Source organism: Bombus fervidus, chromosome 1 (assembly GCF_041682495.2).
Source record: "Bombus fervidus isolate BK054 chromosome 1, iyBomFerv1, whole genome shotgun sequence".
In the NCBI taxonomy this organism is placed as follows: domain Eukaryota; kingdom Metazoa; phylum Arthropoda; class Insecta; order Hymenoptera; family Apidae; genus Bombus; species Bombus fervidus.
Genome location: NC_091517.1, coordinates 26,021,767 through 26,038,382, shown reverse-complemented (window position 1 = coordinate 26,038,382; position 16,616 = coordinate 26,021,767). Strand labels below are relative to the sequence as shown.

The window sequence follows — 16,616 nt, the reverse complement described above, 5'->3', positions numbered from 1 at the left end:
TTCGCCTGTGAAAACTCACATTCTCCGGTTTGTGTTTCAGCCGTAAATGATCGTAATTTTTCGTCGCGCGATTCCTTTCTTTCGTCGAATGAAATCAAGCCGGCATTCACGTTGCCCCGCACACCGTTCTTAATTAAGGCGATATTCTATGATGGACGCATAATGGAAACAATGCGCGTCTGGGTCATTATTCCACCGGTATAAATTAATTTACCATTGCGTTTTGCTTCACCTACATAGACGTGAACTCGTTTACCGCGGATTTAAATTCTTACACGCGGTTATCACGTGGTTCCTGCAATGGAAACTATTAATCTCGTTCCCTGTTATTACCTTCGTCGCCTGTCACTTTAGTCGACAACGTATCAGATACAACGAGCTTTATTATGCTTCTTATCACGTCGCTTTCCTCCCGGCTAATTTATTTATTTATTTGTTAAAGGATCTCCTCTTTCTATGCGGAAGACGATTCTCTCGAATCGAAACGAGCCTAAGAGTTTGACAATAAATTCCATATCAAGTTGCGTAGGCTCGGACGAACCTCGTCCGTCGATTCAACGACGCGACAGCTACAATTTTCCTTGGAAAATAAATTGCACGACACTCGACGATTACGGTTAACGATTCGCGTGCATTCTCGAAAATTCCTGACTCGGACGATGGCTCTTTCTTCCTTTTCCAGACGTCCGTTATGATATTCGCGCCGAAATTTATAACACTTTTTATCTCGTTCCTTTTCCTCTGTCCGCGGTTCAACGTGTGATTTATGTCGACACAGGCAGGAAGGGTGAGCGCAACCCCCGGCTGGGCTAACGCGTGTCAATGGCGCGTTAGGGCTTTCGGATGCATTCGAATCGAACCTTTCGATTTGTCAGCCTGTAAAATGATTTCCTGTCGCATTTGTCCATGTCATCGGGCATTACCGAACGCTTGCCACGATTTTTCTGATCGATGTCGGATTGAGAGCTTTTTCATCATTCGATGGAAATCATAATACTTTTAACGTTTTTGGCTTTTTAACGATCGGTTTCGCTAGCCATTGACAATTTTAGACAAAGACTTACTTGCGTACGAAGTAGCTACCAATTTTGAAACAAGTATGCAGTTAAATATAGATTTAAATAATAATGAAATATCGTAGCTTTGCATATGTTGCACCTGTACTCACATTCGTAATATTTTCTCAAAGTCGAACGGCACGCGAACCTCTCGCGTCCATCTCGACGCAAATGCGAAAGTCGTCTCGCGATTCGTTTCTAGGAGGGTTGTTCGCGGCACTCGTGCGACCCTTTCGCCCTCGAATCTCCTTTCACAGAACGCGGCTACGAGGAACTCGGATGAATATTTCTCGTTAATAAACGAGAACGTAGTCGACCCTTTTGCCTCGACTTTTTCCTAGCTTTCGACGTAAATTTCTTTCCCCGCCTACCCCCTTCACTGGTTTGGCGCGAAACGAATCGAGCCAGACGGCATGAACTTCTTCGGATCGTTTAATCCTAACGTTACAGAGTACTTAGCTAAACTTTTAGAAGGTTTTGTGCGTCCATTCAACGATAAAGTTTCATCTTTTGTTCCATTCCGTTAGGAATTATTAAATAATCCTGACAGACACTATTGCAAAACGATTACAGAGCGATCGTGTTTTACGAAGGTTATAGGCTTTCCATTTATTCTTCTATAGAAATATTGTTCCTCTTACATCAAGAAACGCCAAAAATTACTGCTATTCGAGGGTGCACGGTTTTGTCTATCGAATATACGGTTTTCGAAATTTTGTTGAGATTCAGAGAAGCTGGAAGACCGAATCGATCCTTATTCCTTATGTCGCAGTCTGGATTCCATTTGACTGGAAAATACGATGAAATCGAAGCGTACTATCTTCTCTCGAATCGAAACTCGTTCCATATTGAAAAAATGATCTATTGTTTACCAACGACGACAAATTAGACATTGATAACGAACAAATTTCAGGTCCGGAAGAGGAAAAATTGTTGGGCTCGATATTGTTGCCGTCGTACAGAGTTACCGTGTGCAAGCCCGAGGACAAAGTTAATAGAAAGTTTGCGTTCAAAGCCGAACACGCGAATATGAGGACTTATCACTTTGCAGCGGACAGTCGCGAAAGCATGAATCAGTGGGTGAACGCGTTAACCCTGGCGACTCTTCTTCAGGATCCAAGTCCGTGAGTATCTACTTTTTCCTCGTTTACAGCAATCTAACTTTATTCGCTTCGTATCGAACGAAAGAGAAGAAAATAAAGGATACAAAATGCAAAAGCATAAAGAAATATTGAAAATCTACGGTCGTTAATTTTCTCGTTGGAAATTTCAGAGAACGAACCCGTAAAAAGAGCAATAAAAGGAGAATCGAACGAACTGTCGCTTCTGCCATGCAATAACTTTCATCGCGCGTAACCTTTTACCGGCCAATATAAACTACCACTTCGGTATTCCAAACAATTTCAAACGATTGCAAATTTTCGAGCTGGCGCGTTATTTCGCGTCGTATGCTCGACCGATAGGTTTGATACGTTTGATACGTTGCATTGGCTCGATGGTTGGTTCGATGGCTGTCGCTAGTCCGATGCTAGTCGCAAATAATACCATCGAATTCGATGGGAATTTGATTAAAGAAAGAAAAGAAGTTGCCTTTTACAGCAGGAAGCAGCATCGTTAGACTCGTTATTTCATGTAAAATCATTCATTTCGCATCGCCATCGTTTCCTTACGGCCTCGTTTATTTCTTATTCCGCGTATTCCGCTTCTTCCAGTACAGCGAGTTCTCGAAGTTGTATCTACCGCGATTTTCCTCGCGGTTTTCGTATTTATCGTTGGAGAACAAAAAGATTCCCGAACCTAATAATGGCAAATTTGGTTTCCGGCAAATCTTGCTCGCCGTTTTCAATTCGTACTTTTCGTTTTCGCTCGTCGTTTTCAACACGCCTTGCAACTTGTTCGCTGATCGATGTCAACGATCGTGTTACGTAATATCTTGAATTGTGTAACTGATTTACGCAGGCACGCACGAAAAGCCTAGCCCGTTCATCCGAAAACAAATACTTGATAGCTTAAGCAGCGCGATCATTCACCGCCGCGATTATGAAACGTCTCTGCGTTTATTCCGTTATTTGCGCAGCAAACACGCGCCCCCGAACAAAATAACGAAACAAATTCTCCCGAATAGCATAACTTTTTGCACCCGGAATGCAATTCCAAAGAAAACTTTCTTCGACTATAAGAATGCAACTCGTAATCGAGCCATTCGTTGCGCAATTAAAGAACACGAACGAAGATAAATAATCGAACTAATTGTCAAGGGGAAATTCGCTTTGTTTCTACCGAACCAGAGATTCCAACGAGCTACCCGTGCTCATAGAACTATTCGAAAGTATCGCGAACATTCAGACGCAACTTCTCGTTTCGACCGCGGCGCAACTCGTCCGTTCGTTTGCTTTTTCAAAGTTAGCCGCGAATAAACAGCCGGGAATTTGTCGTTGCTCGGTTAAAAAAACTACAGGACGGTCGTATTCGTGTGCCAGCTGGGTACTAGGAATTTTCTGACGGACTGCGAATCCCGAATCCGACCGCGAAGGTTTCCGACGATGACGCTGGATTTCCGCGTTTTCAGACTCAACGACTCGACAAACGTGACGAAATTCTGCTCGAAATTAGGATCTACCGATCTTTGTTTGCACGCTGGTCTTTCGAATTAAACGTTTATCCGCGCATCTTTTCGCGTCGCTCGCTTGTCGCGAGATTACGCGCGCTTCGTTGCTCAAACGTTTTCATGTACCGTACGATCGAATTGGAACGCTTTGATTCGCCGTTCCTCGAACGAATTGAATTCTCTTTTGCGATTAGTTTTACGAAATTATTGAAATTGCTTATCGTTGATCGATTCGTGGATGCGATGGTCCCGTTTAGAAGGTTAGAAGGAACTATGTCGTCTCGAGGCAAACGATTCAAACGCAACTGCGCGATATTCGGAACGATAATCGAACAAATGAAATATGCTTCAGTGGAACCGGCGAAGCAGCGGTGGTAATCGAGATAGCAGGCCAGCCGGACGGCGAGCGGAGCGCACGGCCGAGCGTCTCCTCGATTTCCTCGATTCTGAATCAGAGTGCGGACGATAGCGACTCTGGATTTCACGGTTTCCAATCGCGGGACGATCCGAGCCACGCTTCCAACAACAACTCTAGCCCGAACAGCGTGAACACCGCTTCTTTCCCCAATCTCAGTGGCAGCAACAGCAACAGCAACACCAACAACGGAAACAACAACGGCAATAACAACAATAACACCATCACCAACGCCGGTAACAACAACGCGAACGAAGTTCAGCCAATGGTAAACGGCTGGATTCAACAGCAAACTCCGTACGGTCAACCTAGCACGTCGCAGCACCAACATCAGCAACAGCAACAGTACGGTCAGCTGATACCCTCGTCTCAGCAACTGCAACAGGTTCACTCCCACCAACATCAAGCGTTGTTACATCAGCATTTGTCTCATCAGAGTACCAATCAAACTCATCAGCTCCATCATAACAAGCACGTTGTCCAGCAGCCGCAGTCCCAGTCGCACTTGACAGCCAGCAACGTACAAACTGTGCAGCCCATGGCCCGAAAATTCGGTCAACCGATCTACGCGAACGCGCCACCCAAACCTAGAAGACTGACCGACGGATCGACAGAGTATTCGACTCCGTCGCCGGATCCGGACTACCGGAAATCACCGGTATCGCCGGACGTTACGGTGACCAGCAAGAGCCCGATGTCGGACTATGACAGAGGCAGCATGATCTACGGGACGAGGATGAATCAACCGTCGCAGCAGAGCCTCAGAACGGATAAATCGGGCTTGAATTACGGGTACGGACAGGTGCAAACGGAAAGGCGCACGCCCGACACGTACGGTCGTAGCGCGGCTAAACCGAGATCCGCCAGAGGGAACGGTGACTACGAGGAAGTTTATGGGGCTCCTCAATTATATCAGAGGCCAGCTGGACCTGTTGGCTATACCAAAGGATCCTCGCCAGCACCTATTCCGATTCCGTTGTACGCGCAACAACATCAGCAGTATCAGCAGCAGATTCATTCTCCTGGCACGCCCTCCAATAGTAAGTATATATCTTCGTTTGAAATATGGTGTCCGACAGACGAGACTAAAGTCGACCTGATTTCACAAATGTAAGTGGAATTAATAATATAAATTGTACGATTCGATCCTATCCAATTAGAGACAATTAGAATCGTAGATGCACTATTTTTTCCTTTTACGTAACATCGCTAAATGCCGGGACATTAGCACGTTCTTGTTGGCAGAGAACTTTCTAAATTCTCAAAGTTAACTAGCACAACGGTAATTAACACGGGAGAAACGCGTGGAAAATTGGACCGTAGTTACTTTGTCCGCGATTGCTCTTTAACCTTATGACACATATGTACGTAAGAGGATCGTTGATCCAATTTGATTCAGTGCCAATAATGAGGCAACCGAGGACGCAGCCACCACCGCGACCGCATAGCGCGGACTTCTTGGAGTACGAAGCTACCAGAAAGCCTCATCAGCAGATGCCACCGCAGTGCGAAGAATCGCTGAATCAACAGAGGCGTCCACAAAGGCCTAAATCGAGTTTAGACATAGTCACTCCGTCGGACGCTACCAACGACGGTTATTTCTATTCCGAGGAAAGGTAACCGATGATTTATTCCATTATACGTAGGTTGAGCCAAGCAAGCAAGGCAAAATCGTACGCAGCAACGGCCTTGAACAACCGTTAAACTCTACGAAGTCTCGTTTCGGTCGTATTCGTTTAATTATAAAACGTTCGAATCGAAGAACAAGACATTACGTTCACAAGACATTTCGATATTTCAAAGATGTCGCTTATGATACGTTCGTTGCAGATACGCGGCACAGATGCGGCAGTCTTCGGTTTATCTCCATCAAACACCTCAGCATCATCAGCAACAAAGAAACCAATCGCTTTCCCGAGCAACAATGCCGTCGAAAGCATCGGGAATCCGCGACAGAAGCGACGAGAGTAGAATAGCAACGTTGCCGGAAGTTTCCTGCTCTGGCCTGAGGCGGACGCAACGCGAGCACGTTCATCAGCAACACGTGATACCTCACCAATCCCTTCAAAGGCACACCGAGTGAGTCACTGCTCGTCGATCTCTCTTCCAGCTTTCTACCGCCTTGACAAATGCTCCTCCATGTTTTTTTTTTTTTTTTTTTTAATACGATCCCCGCAGTATCATTATCAAAGATGTTTTATGAAACAGCCATTTGGAATTTTGTAAATTTCATTTTCTATCTACGTATATTTATCTTTCGATCCAGTATTGTTAAAAGTAAAGTACCACTACCGATACTTGCGAAAACGACATGGAAATTGATAATGCGTGGTATGTACGCTGTTTGCAGTTCAACATGGTCCTTGCAACAACGGTGTCGCACATCGAAATATCTTCTATACGCTATTTACTTTTCTGATCTGGACGAGTATACCGTTGTTTCACGATGATTCGATGTATCGATAAGCCTTTTTCACGAATAGATGATACGTTTTTATTAAACTCGTACGAAAAACATATATTTTATTATACGTATGTATTATCGACGTACAAAAATAATGTTATTTCTTGTCTAAAACCGTCTTCTACGTTACACAAAATTTCCCGAACCAAAGGCGTCGTTCGATATCCGTGGGTCGATGAAAATCAGAACCTGCTGTCGAAAAAAAACGACGCGCGACTAAACGTATAAAACGTTCGAATCTTGTTGGCTGATCTAGGGTGAACAGCAACGAGGCGAAACTGAGGCGATCGTTGCGAGAGAAGAGTTACGAGTCGAGTAACCGAGAAATGTTGAGTCACATGGCCGAGGACGGAACGGTGCCGCGAAGAATTCCACGAGAGTACGAGTCGTCGATGGCGGCGGGGTGGGGCGGTAGATCGACGAGTCACACGGCCCAGGGGACTACTCACGTGGGCCAACCGTGTCACGCTCCTCACGCCGCTGCTAGACGATGGAACGAACAGCAACAGTTCTGCAGATCGGCGTCCGCGCGTCTCCCGAGGACCAGGCATCCGGCCGCCTTGGATCCCGACGACGACGACTACGACTACGGAGAACGATCTTCCGAGCAGGACTCGCGCGACGGTGAACGAAAGATACAGCAGGTTGGTTCTCTCGAACTTTCCTCCTTTTATTCGAACGATCATTGTGTTTTTCGTGTTTTACAAAGTGCAGCGTAGCATCTGCAATTTATTAAAGTCGATACGGAAAGTTGTCAGTTTGATTTTCGATAAGTTACGGTTAGTTTGAAAATTACTTCTTCGCCGGAGCAAAGTATAAAATGCGAGACTGACGATGGATCTGAGATTAAAAGCTAAAAATACGATTGAAACGCGAGTGTTTTGTAATTACGTGCAACGCGAGTTTATTCTGGAGAGGAACGCAGAGAAGAAAAGTGCTTACGTTTAGTTTTTAGCGTGTTCGAGTTGTGATACCGCTTACCATATAACCTTGGGCGATAGAAAGTAACGGAGTGGAAGTTGGAAACACCGAGTTATTGCTACGCTTTGTAGTATCCTCATTCGCTTCATTCAGTGGCGTACAAAATTAATTGAAACTTTCTCCCCACTGATCCTTTTTCAAAAATTCTGATCTTTCGAAATATTAAGAAACGACAACGAGAAGTCGGCTAAATAGCTTTGTCATACATAAATATCTGCAAATTCGTAATATCGATTCGAGAAAACGATATCAATGAATCAGCCTTGCAATGATCTATAGCAATAATCGCTTGCCGTAGATACATTCTCCGACGCATCGAAGCAACGTTTTTGTGAATCGCGTAGTAAACTACCGCCGAGATTCCAGAGAATGACCGGATGTTTGAGAAACGCTTTAGAAATTCCCAAAGGCGCTCGTACAGAGATGACTCAAATCGTTGGTTCCCTTTCCTCGGTGTAATCGTAAACCGCGTACGGTCGATTGTTTTACGCACGGAATAATTGGTAGGCCGCACAGGCACGAAAAGATGATTCATACGAAGGTGCAACCTGCACGCCGGGTACCTGCATTTATGTCACGCCGCGTTTCGTGATTCTGCTTTCACTGCGATCCGTTCGATCTTCGTCATCGTTACTGTTAGCGCGGTTCTTCGATCGTCAGACGTTCCTCGCTGCAAACTGATTTCCTCGTGCGTCCTATTTTGTGCGTCCACCTCGAATCACTTTTATTTCCTCTTGGATCAGTCTTCCAAACTGTTACTCGGGTTTTTTTTTATCGTTTCCTTTTGACCGACCGTATAATACCATGTTTTTAGAATGTTACGCGATCGATGGTCGTACGGGACGAGTTTCAGACGTTTCAAGAGTTTAGAATGCATCGGTGTACGGGTGAAAGAGTTGTTTTTACAAGTACGAAATTTACATGGCACTCCTGACATTTATAGTTGTCTCGAGAAAACCTGAAAGATCAATCTTGTAAATATACGGATGAATTTAAAAGAAAGATTTTTAAAAAATTCGGACGGCTAATATAGGCGAAGAAGTCTGGTAGAGTGAATAAAAATGACGTTTTATTTCAGATCAAAGGATTACGATATTACGATAAGCTTCTTTGTATACGAGATAATGGAATTAAATCGCATCGAGACGAAGTTATTTTTGAGTTTATAATTACCGTTCGATGCCTAGACGGAATGATCTAGTGTCGTATAGTCGACAAATATCATTGACATGTTTTAAAAAAGAGAACGTCATCGTGTTTAATGCTCCGTAAGAGAACGGGCTCGTAAGACGCTTTTCCACAAGATGCATGTGATTGCAGCGCGAGGAGTCAATGAAGCGACTGCTGGAATGGAAGCAGCGAATGCTGCAATCGCCGTTAACTCGGAAGCCATCGGCCTCGGTAAACAGAGGACGGGCGCAGAACGAACTGTCGAACTATTACAAGCAGCAGGCGCTGCTCGAGCTCGCTGCTCACGAGGCCTCTGTCGCGGAGGGTCGTCACTCACGGCGAAGAGAGGACGGTCATCGGCCGCATGTCCGCAGCAAGAGCACCGACGGCCGCCGAACTGTCGCCAACGTTTCGCGATACAACAGCTACTCCAGCGACGACGAAGGTAGGGACACCTCGCCTGAACTTGTTATCTGAGTTGTGGCTTCTCCGACACGGGCCGTTCCTGGGACCATTTTCCTTTCAGTACACGAATAAGCTTCTTTAGAACGTTCAATTTTATTTCGTACGTTGACTTTGTATAATTCCGTAAATTACTTTGGGACCAAATTTTACGATTAACCAGAAAAATTGTTCGGCCTGTTTCGTTACCAAAATTAGGTCGTGGTGTACCTGTTGAAAGATCGTTTTAACCGCTTAGTTTGCTAATTTTATCGCAAAAAATATATCGAGTTAAGAATTTTTCAACGATTTATACAAAATTTTGCATAAATATATATAATATGCCCACGAACGTGCCGCGTCTACTGACTGAAAGAATTCTAAGTAGATAGTTGGACTTTACCAAGTACGATAGCAAACTCTAACCAGTATAACCGCCCTAACACGGTTGACGCACTTACGCGTGTGTTCTGCGAAATAAACCTTAAAACGAATAAAACGCTTCTGTATTGTGTTGCACGAGTCGAGAGTATCGCGTTAGAGATACGTTAGCAAAGAACGAGCGGAGACGCTGATTACGCATGAAACCAACGATTTATACTTTTTCTACGTACCAGTTTTCGAATAAAATGCCTTGAATCAATTTGAGAGTCGAATTAATCTGTGTGTATCACGAATCCTGTTACACTTTCATTAAAATTACTTTAATCATCTTCTTGAAACTAACACAAGTACGAACGCACGAACGAATGGAAATAAAACGAGAAAAAGAGGCGCATATGTTTTAGCGACATTTCGCGATCGAGACCGAGCGAACATCGCTACTACAACGTTCGGAATTTCCTCGTCTGTGCTCTCTTATCTTTCTCTAGCTGTTCTTCTCTCTATCGCCAAGTTGCCCCTTGTCAAGGGCTAGATCAAATTTGTAGATAGCAAGAAACTTTAAGAAAGGTGAAAGGAAACCGAAAAATAGACACAAAAAAGATAGACAAAAAAAAAAAAAAAGGGCGTAAGAAAAGAGCGGAATCTGCAAACATTTTCTCCGTGGGGCTCCTTCTCTTTGCTGCTGTTGGGTCTGGGCTGACTGGTGAATGGGAACGATTAACATCTTTGGAATTTAACTAGCGAAACCGTCCGTTACGACTTAACGCTCGTACTACAGTCGTACTACTTTGCAAAATGTGGGTCAGCATGGCATGTCGAGGATTATATCACTAACACTATCGTAGAGGCGTTCGATTGTGGTCGCCGTCTAACTTCCAGCTCGTAATACGTGTTTTTGTCGTCGAGCGATCGAGAACACGTCGGATCGGTTCATGGATCGTTGCGAGATTGGTTTATTTTCTTCCAATACGTAAAATCAACGATGCGATTACTCTTACCTGCAACTGCAATACCTAATGTTACTTTTCTCGATATTTAACACAAGGATCCAGAATCCCTGTTAAATTCCGAATGATTCTTGTAACGATCAAGACCGATTCCAGCTTGCTACTTTAGCTTGAATTGCATCGACAGGGTTGGGTTGTCATTAATCACACTCGTGAGTAACGAACGTCCTCGTGTGTTTGTTTTGTAACGGACGAATCAGAGCTGGGAGATGTCCGGAGGAAGCGCACGCGTAGACCCTCGCATGCAGGAAGGAGCCCCCGCCAGCACGGAGACAATCGTTCGTCGGGAAATCCGCTTCACGATGCCATCCCCGGAAGTGGCCGCCAGAGTCAGAACGCTATTCGAGTCTCGAACGACCGACAACCGAGCCCCACCGCTACCGTTCTACCTAATCTGGGCGGAATACCCCCGGATGCCGGGTACGAGGAGGTCAGCTTCCCTCCTATATCGAGAACCGAACGTTCTCCGGAGTATCTTTCCTCCGGGCAGACGTCTACTACGAGAACCGATCGGCAAGATCACGATACCTCTTCCATCGACGAAGACAAGTTCAAGAAGAAACCGTCCGGGATCCTCAAGACCTCTACGGTTTACGGTGTCGAGCAAGCCGGCAAGAGTTCGAATTGCTCGACCGGATACGCGACGGACACCTGGCCCGCCCAGAAGACGGTTCAGTGGACCACCAAGAAGGAACCCGACGATTGGGATTCCAATATCGACGAGAGCAAGGTCATCAAAGAATTTTCTTATCAGTACATCAAGGAAGAGCTAGAGTCGAAGAAGGAGGACAGGTCTGCGGTTAAACCGGAAACCATGAATCTGGTGCAGTGTAGGATACGATCGTTCGAGCTAAATATGGATGGCTCGAGTCCGGTGAAGGAGGTATTCGCCATGCAGGAACCACTGAAAGTGTCTCCTCTTCAAGCGACGGAAGCCCACGTCTCTAAGCTAGACTGTTCGAAAAAGACGTCGTCGATAATTCGCAACTTTGCTCTGGGCGATTCGGATTCTCAAGATTGCAAGTACAAAAACGTCAAAGACGGCCATACCAAACAAGCGTCCACGGATAGCAACAAATCCGTGAAGGATCTGCTGGCGGATTTCGAGAGAAAATCTCGACAGGTTCAAAGACAGGAATACGGTAGGCACCAGGAAGTGAAACACCGTGGAGTGTTCAGCGACTCGGAGGCTTTGCTGTACGATACGGGCAGCGATCTGGATCAGCGCGAGAAAAACGAAGACGCGCAGAACGAGAGGACCCTACAGATCGATCAAGTTGTACCTGAGCCTATCAACGACCATAGAATGTACACCGACACGACGAAGAAGAAGGGGGACGTCTCCTTTAGACGAAAGAAAAGATCATCGTCGAAGGAGAGCGAGAGCGATCAAACCATACCTACGGAGGATCTAGACATCCTATCGAATCCCAGTTGCGCTAGGTTAAGCGTCACGGAATCTCTGTTGACTCACGGCGATCGTTTCTCCGGAGAAAGCGGTACCACGAGTCCCACCGTGAAGCAAGAGGATATCAGTCCCGAAGAACACTATCTGCCCATGACTCCTAGGAAAGCTATATTGGATCCGAACGACGACAGACCGAATCCAAAGATGATGGAGAGCCTATTTGCCAATTTGGACCACGAGGAAAGTTCGTACGTGGAGATGGCGCAGAACGGTATGACCCATTCCCTTTTGGCGCCCACCGACGAAAGTAGAAAACACGATTCCGGCGATTATTCTACCTTGGACACGCCTCACTACGAGTTCGTCTGTGTGTCTGACAACAAAATGGAGCCAGTGTACATGGAGGTGAGTCAGTTGTCGGGAAAGGAAGAACAAGACAGTGGAAAGGTGTCCCTTTCAAAGAGAAACGACGATTCGACATATTCGAGGACGACCGATCTCCCCGATATTTTAACAGCCCTCAAGTCCGATAGTTCGGACGCCGATGACGAATCCTCGAAGGATCTCGATTCGATCGACGCTCCACGCCATCCTAGATTCAGTCTGTCGGATACTTTCAGACCCGCCTCCTATTATTTAGGCGCTAGTCGAACCATGATCGCGGAACTGCACGATTCTTCCGACAGTGAGCTGGTATCTCCCCCGCCTATTCCAACCTCCCCGCCTCCGTTGGACGATTTGGACTCTTTGGACATGCAAGAATCTTTGGAAATCAAAAAGGTGTCTCCGCAAGTAGCGGTGACAAAGGATAACACCTCGGGCAGAGACTCTCCGAAGTCGTGGAACAAGCCGATGGGTCAGATCGAGACCCATAGGCCTCCGTCGAGATTTTCGGACGCTACCATCAGCTCCACTTTTAGAGACAGTAGAATATCTTTGGAGAGCGCGTCCGGAAGCGACTCGGTGGAACTGAGAATGCCCGAGGAGGAAGCGAGACACAGACAATTGAAAACAAGACCAGTCAGCGAAGTGTGCGAAGTTCTCGACAGCTTAGACGAATTGGAGTCCCTCGGAAGCCGCTTCGACGGAGCTAGCATCGACTTGGATCAGTATCTGGAGGAACTGCAGGCTCGCGACGCCTTCAACGTCGACTTGTATGCGAAAGATCTCAGTTACAATAGCATTTACGGATTCAACGAGAACATGATGGTAGTGGACAAGCTGCAGAAGACCACCTGCCGCGATCTGTCGAGGCAAGCGAACTTGGGCTTCGATAATCTTGACCAATCCTTAAGGTACGGCGCGGCGAACAAAATGGGATCGGCGAGTAGCTTGCCTTCGATGAGAGTTTGCGACGCTCCTCCTTCTCATCAGCACTCGCAATCCTTCACCGGGGATGCTCATTACGAAAATATTTCGAGCTTTTCTCCACTGAGGAATTCACCGGCGATTCGATCGGACAACCAATCGCGAGACAATTCGCACGGTCTTCAGAGAGGATCTCAAAATAATCTGCTTACGGCTTCTCATAGCAGAGACTCTAGTTACTCTCTGGCCTCTGGAGCCGCTTCGATCTCGACTTCTATGGCTTGTCAGAGACCTGCCAGCGCCCAGTCCTCCATGCATTCTCCTACGGGTTCGATGTCCCTAGGAAACCACGGGAATAGTTTGGTCGGCAACATGCTGCAAAACGCGAGTCCTTACTCCGATCTACGGTTTCAAAGTCATTCGAGGTCGGCCAGTCAGGATTCTGCTAGATACTCCATGATATCGAACCACAGGTCGTCGTCCAGTCAGGATTCCAGTCACTATCAAACCTCGACGTCTACGGTTAAGGCGAATCCCGCGCCTCAATCGTATCTGCCAGGTGAGCCACATCTACAGAGCGAGCAATCGGGCGCTCCTTACTACTACTCCGATCTGCAAGGTAGCGTAAACGCCGTAGACACCGCCGAGTCGATGAAGCCGATCGGTCATTCGTCCAGATTGCCTCAACTAAACAATCAAAGAGACGACGCTTCCGCGTTAAACAAGAGGAACGATATAGGACGTATCGTGAATCCAATTTCCAGGCAAATGCCCAGACAGATTCAAGTGGATGACATAGACGAGGCTAGGCGAATAGCAGCCGAACTCAGGAAAACGACTTGTCAACTGTTGGGCGACAACAAAGTCGATCTCGTGGACAAGAAGAACTTTTACGAAGCCGATACTCTGAGGAGGGTAAAATCTACCGATCCTCTGCCTGATATCTCGTCGGCAGAGATCAGCACGAGGAATCTGTATCCGCATGGCCTTCGCGATAAGTCGAACAGTCAGTCGAACAGCCGAGACACCTTCGAGTTGGCGCTTGGAACGCAGACGTCCCATCGAAGGTCTAGGTCTTTGGAGGGCCTTTTGGACGACGTCGGGCTTCAGAATCTGGTGGAACAGAGGAACAGAAACAACCGAGTAGCAACGGTTCCGCCCACTCAGGTCGAGGAAGAAGCGCCGCAGAACATGGGTGGCGTCGGTAGCGGTTCCACGTCGAATAGCTTCAACGTCGATGACCCCTGGGAGCAGGACTCCTTGTGGAGAGAAAGTCTCCGGCGAGTGAGTCTAAGAAATGCCAGATCCCTGGACAATTTGGGCAGTCCACCAAGACCGACTATATCTAACTCGGACTCGAAGGGACGGAACAAAATCACTCGCGGTGCCACCTACGTGAACGACAGCGTGATCTTGCGACGAGAGAACTGCTCGGAGGATTCTTCGGACAGGCCACGCGTGAAACGTCGAGCCAGCAAGGAACAGGAGAGGGACGAGATGGTCGACGATCTTACGTACGAGAGTCTGTCGATGGAGCGGATTCACGCGAGCGGATACGTGTGGGACGCGCAAAACGAGGCTTACCGGAAAGCCACCGCCGAGGATATGGATCATTTTTTAGAGGAAGGCAACCTTCCCCCGGTTCGCTCGATCTCGGAGACAACGCGGCAGATGTCCGGGCCTGCGGCGACGTCCGCGGCGTTCGAGCTCGATCGAGAGAAGCTACGGCAATGGGATCTGCTGTCGAGCGCCTGCTTGCTCCAGGAACAGCAGCGCAGCTCAATGGCGGATTCGGGGCGAGGGTTGCCAATTGCGGAACGACCTGGAGACGTTCTCGATGCGTCGAGGAACGGTGCACCGGCGCTGAACAACGGCGCCGGCACCGGGCCGATCACGAGCACGACAGCTGCGGCCAATCGCGATCGGGACGTCGTTTTGGAGGTGCTCGAGAAGGGCGTACAGCAGAGTACCTCGACGACGACGACGACAACGACGACGACGACGACGACGACGGCGGCGGAATATCTCGGGCCGAGCAACAGGCAGGAATCGAACCAGGAGACTAAGGAAGCTTGTAACAGGGCTGCAGGTGAGTGGCTCCTCAAGACACCCGGTGGTGTGTTCAGGAAGTGACTGACTGGCCGTGTTCCAAAGCCTCGTCCGGCTCTCGTGCGGATTCGACCGGCCCAAGTTCTTCTCGCTCTGCTATCTCGTCGATCGGTCGAAATGCTCGATGGATTTGTTCATTACCAAATGTACCTGCGTTTTACGGTGGACTGTATAGCGTTCGTTGCCACGCCAAATTTTCCTATTCTTTTGGAACCTGAACCAAGTGCCGCGCTGGACGAATACGTTTTTATTTCGCGACGTTCGATCGCGCCAACGATAAGATCGTTTCAGTGACGCACATCGAATTTTACCTGCCTTGAAAAGAATGTAAAGCGATTTTGATCGTATCGCGATTATCGTCGTATCGTAATTGTAAAATAAGGGATGAAATACTTGTATTTGTTTTTGTATACCACACTGTTCGATAATTAGTTTCAGTGAAATTTGTATATGAAAATGGTTCGAAAGAAAAAGATATAGCGACCATAGCTAAACGATCTCTACAAATTAAATATATTTCCAGACCGGCAAACATGTAAACGAACGAAACCGATCCTACTCGTTCGGTCCAACGACCGATTCAAATTTCAAAAGAATATCACTTTTGTATTATTTACGATTAGTTGCCAAACAAGACCGCGTTCCAACTTGCATCCGACTGGTGTTCACGCTGTTCTCGAGAACAAATTACACGTTGTATCGCTTGTTCGGTCGAAGTAAGGGAAACATCACGTTGATTTGATTTGCAGATACAAACTTGGCCGATGATCGTGCGACGAATGACGGTTCAAAGTAGTGCGAGTTGGAACACGGCCTGACAGATGAGTGTGCGTGAACTGATACGTGTGTGAGTGCCTCTTGCTAGCAGTCATTGTACGTCAGGGCAGGAACTACGATCCTCGGATTACTCGAATCGTTCGATCGTTTTCTTTCTCGTCACGGTAAAAGTAGTAATTTGCCATAGAGAGATAATTGCGAACGAACGAAATGGATTTTACCTTTGATTCTAAAGCGTTTTAACGCGAGACTTTGCTAATCCGCTGTGCGTCTCCTCGAATAGAAAGTCACGCGTTGTTTATCGCGTAAAAGAAAAGTTTCGTGGCAAGAAAAGTATCGAACGAACGATCGATAACCTGACGTGCCTTTTTCTCGGTAGACGAAAGAATTAGAAGGAAGAAATTTCAGGGTACGAACTAAGGGAATAAGATTTTAACGGCGATGTACGATAAATATGTTATGACTCGATATCCGTTATCGATTTCG

General features: G+C 46.9%; 1 protein-coding gene across 9 annotated transcripts in view; it reads left to right on the top strand.

Annotated features, from left to right (window-relative positions):
• LOC139991296 (uncharacterized) overlaps positions 1–16,616 on the top strand; it is a 182,566-nt gene that overhangs the window by 117,232 nt on the left and 48,718 nt on the right. For all 9 annotated transcript variants that reach the window (XM_072011301.1, XM_072011270.1, XM_072011254.1 and 6 more), the window contains 7 exons: positions 1,972–2,182; positions 4,019–5,121; positions 5,481–5,697; positions 5,912–6,160; positions 6,802–7,189; positions 8,847–9,141; positions 10,729–15,333. In XM_072011301.1, the coding sequence (XP_071867402.1) occupies positions 1,972–2,182; positions 4,019–5,121; positions 5,481–5,697; positions 5,912–6,160; positions 6,802–7,189; positions 8,847–9,141; positions 10,729–15,333 (7,068 nt within the window). The remainder of the gene's footprint in view (positions 1–1,971; positions 2,183–4,018; positions 5,122–5,480; positions 5,698–5,911; positions 6,161–6,801; positions 7,190–8,846; positions 9,142–10,728; positions 15,334–16,616) is intronic.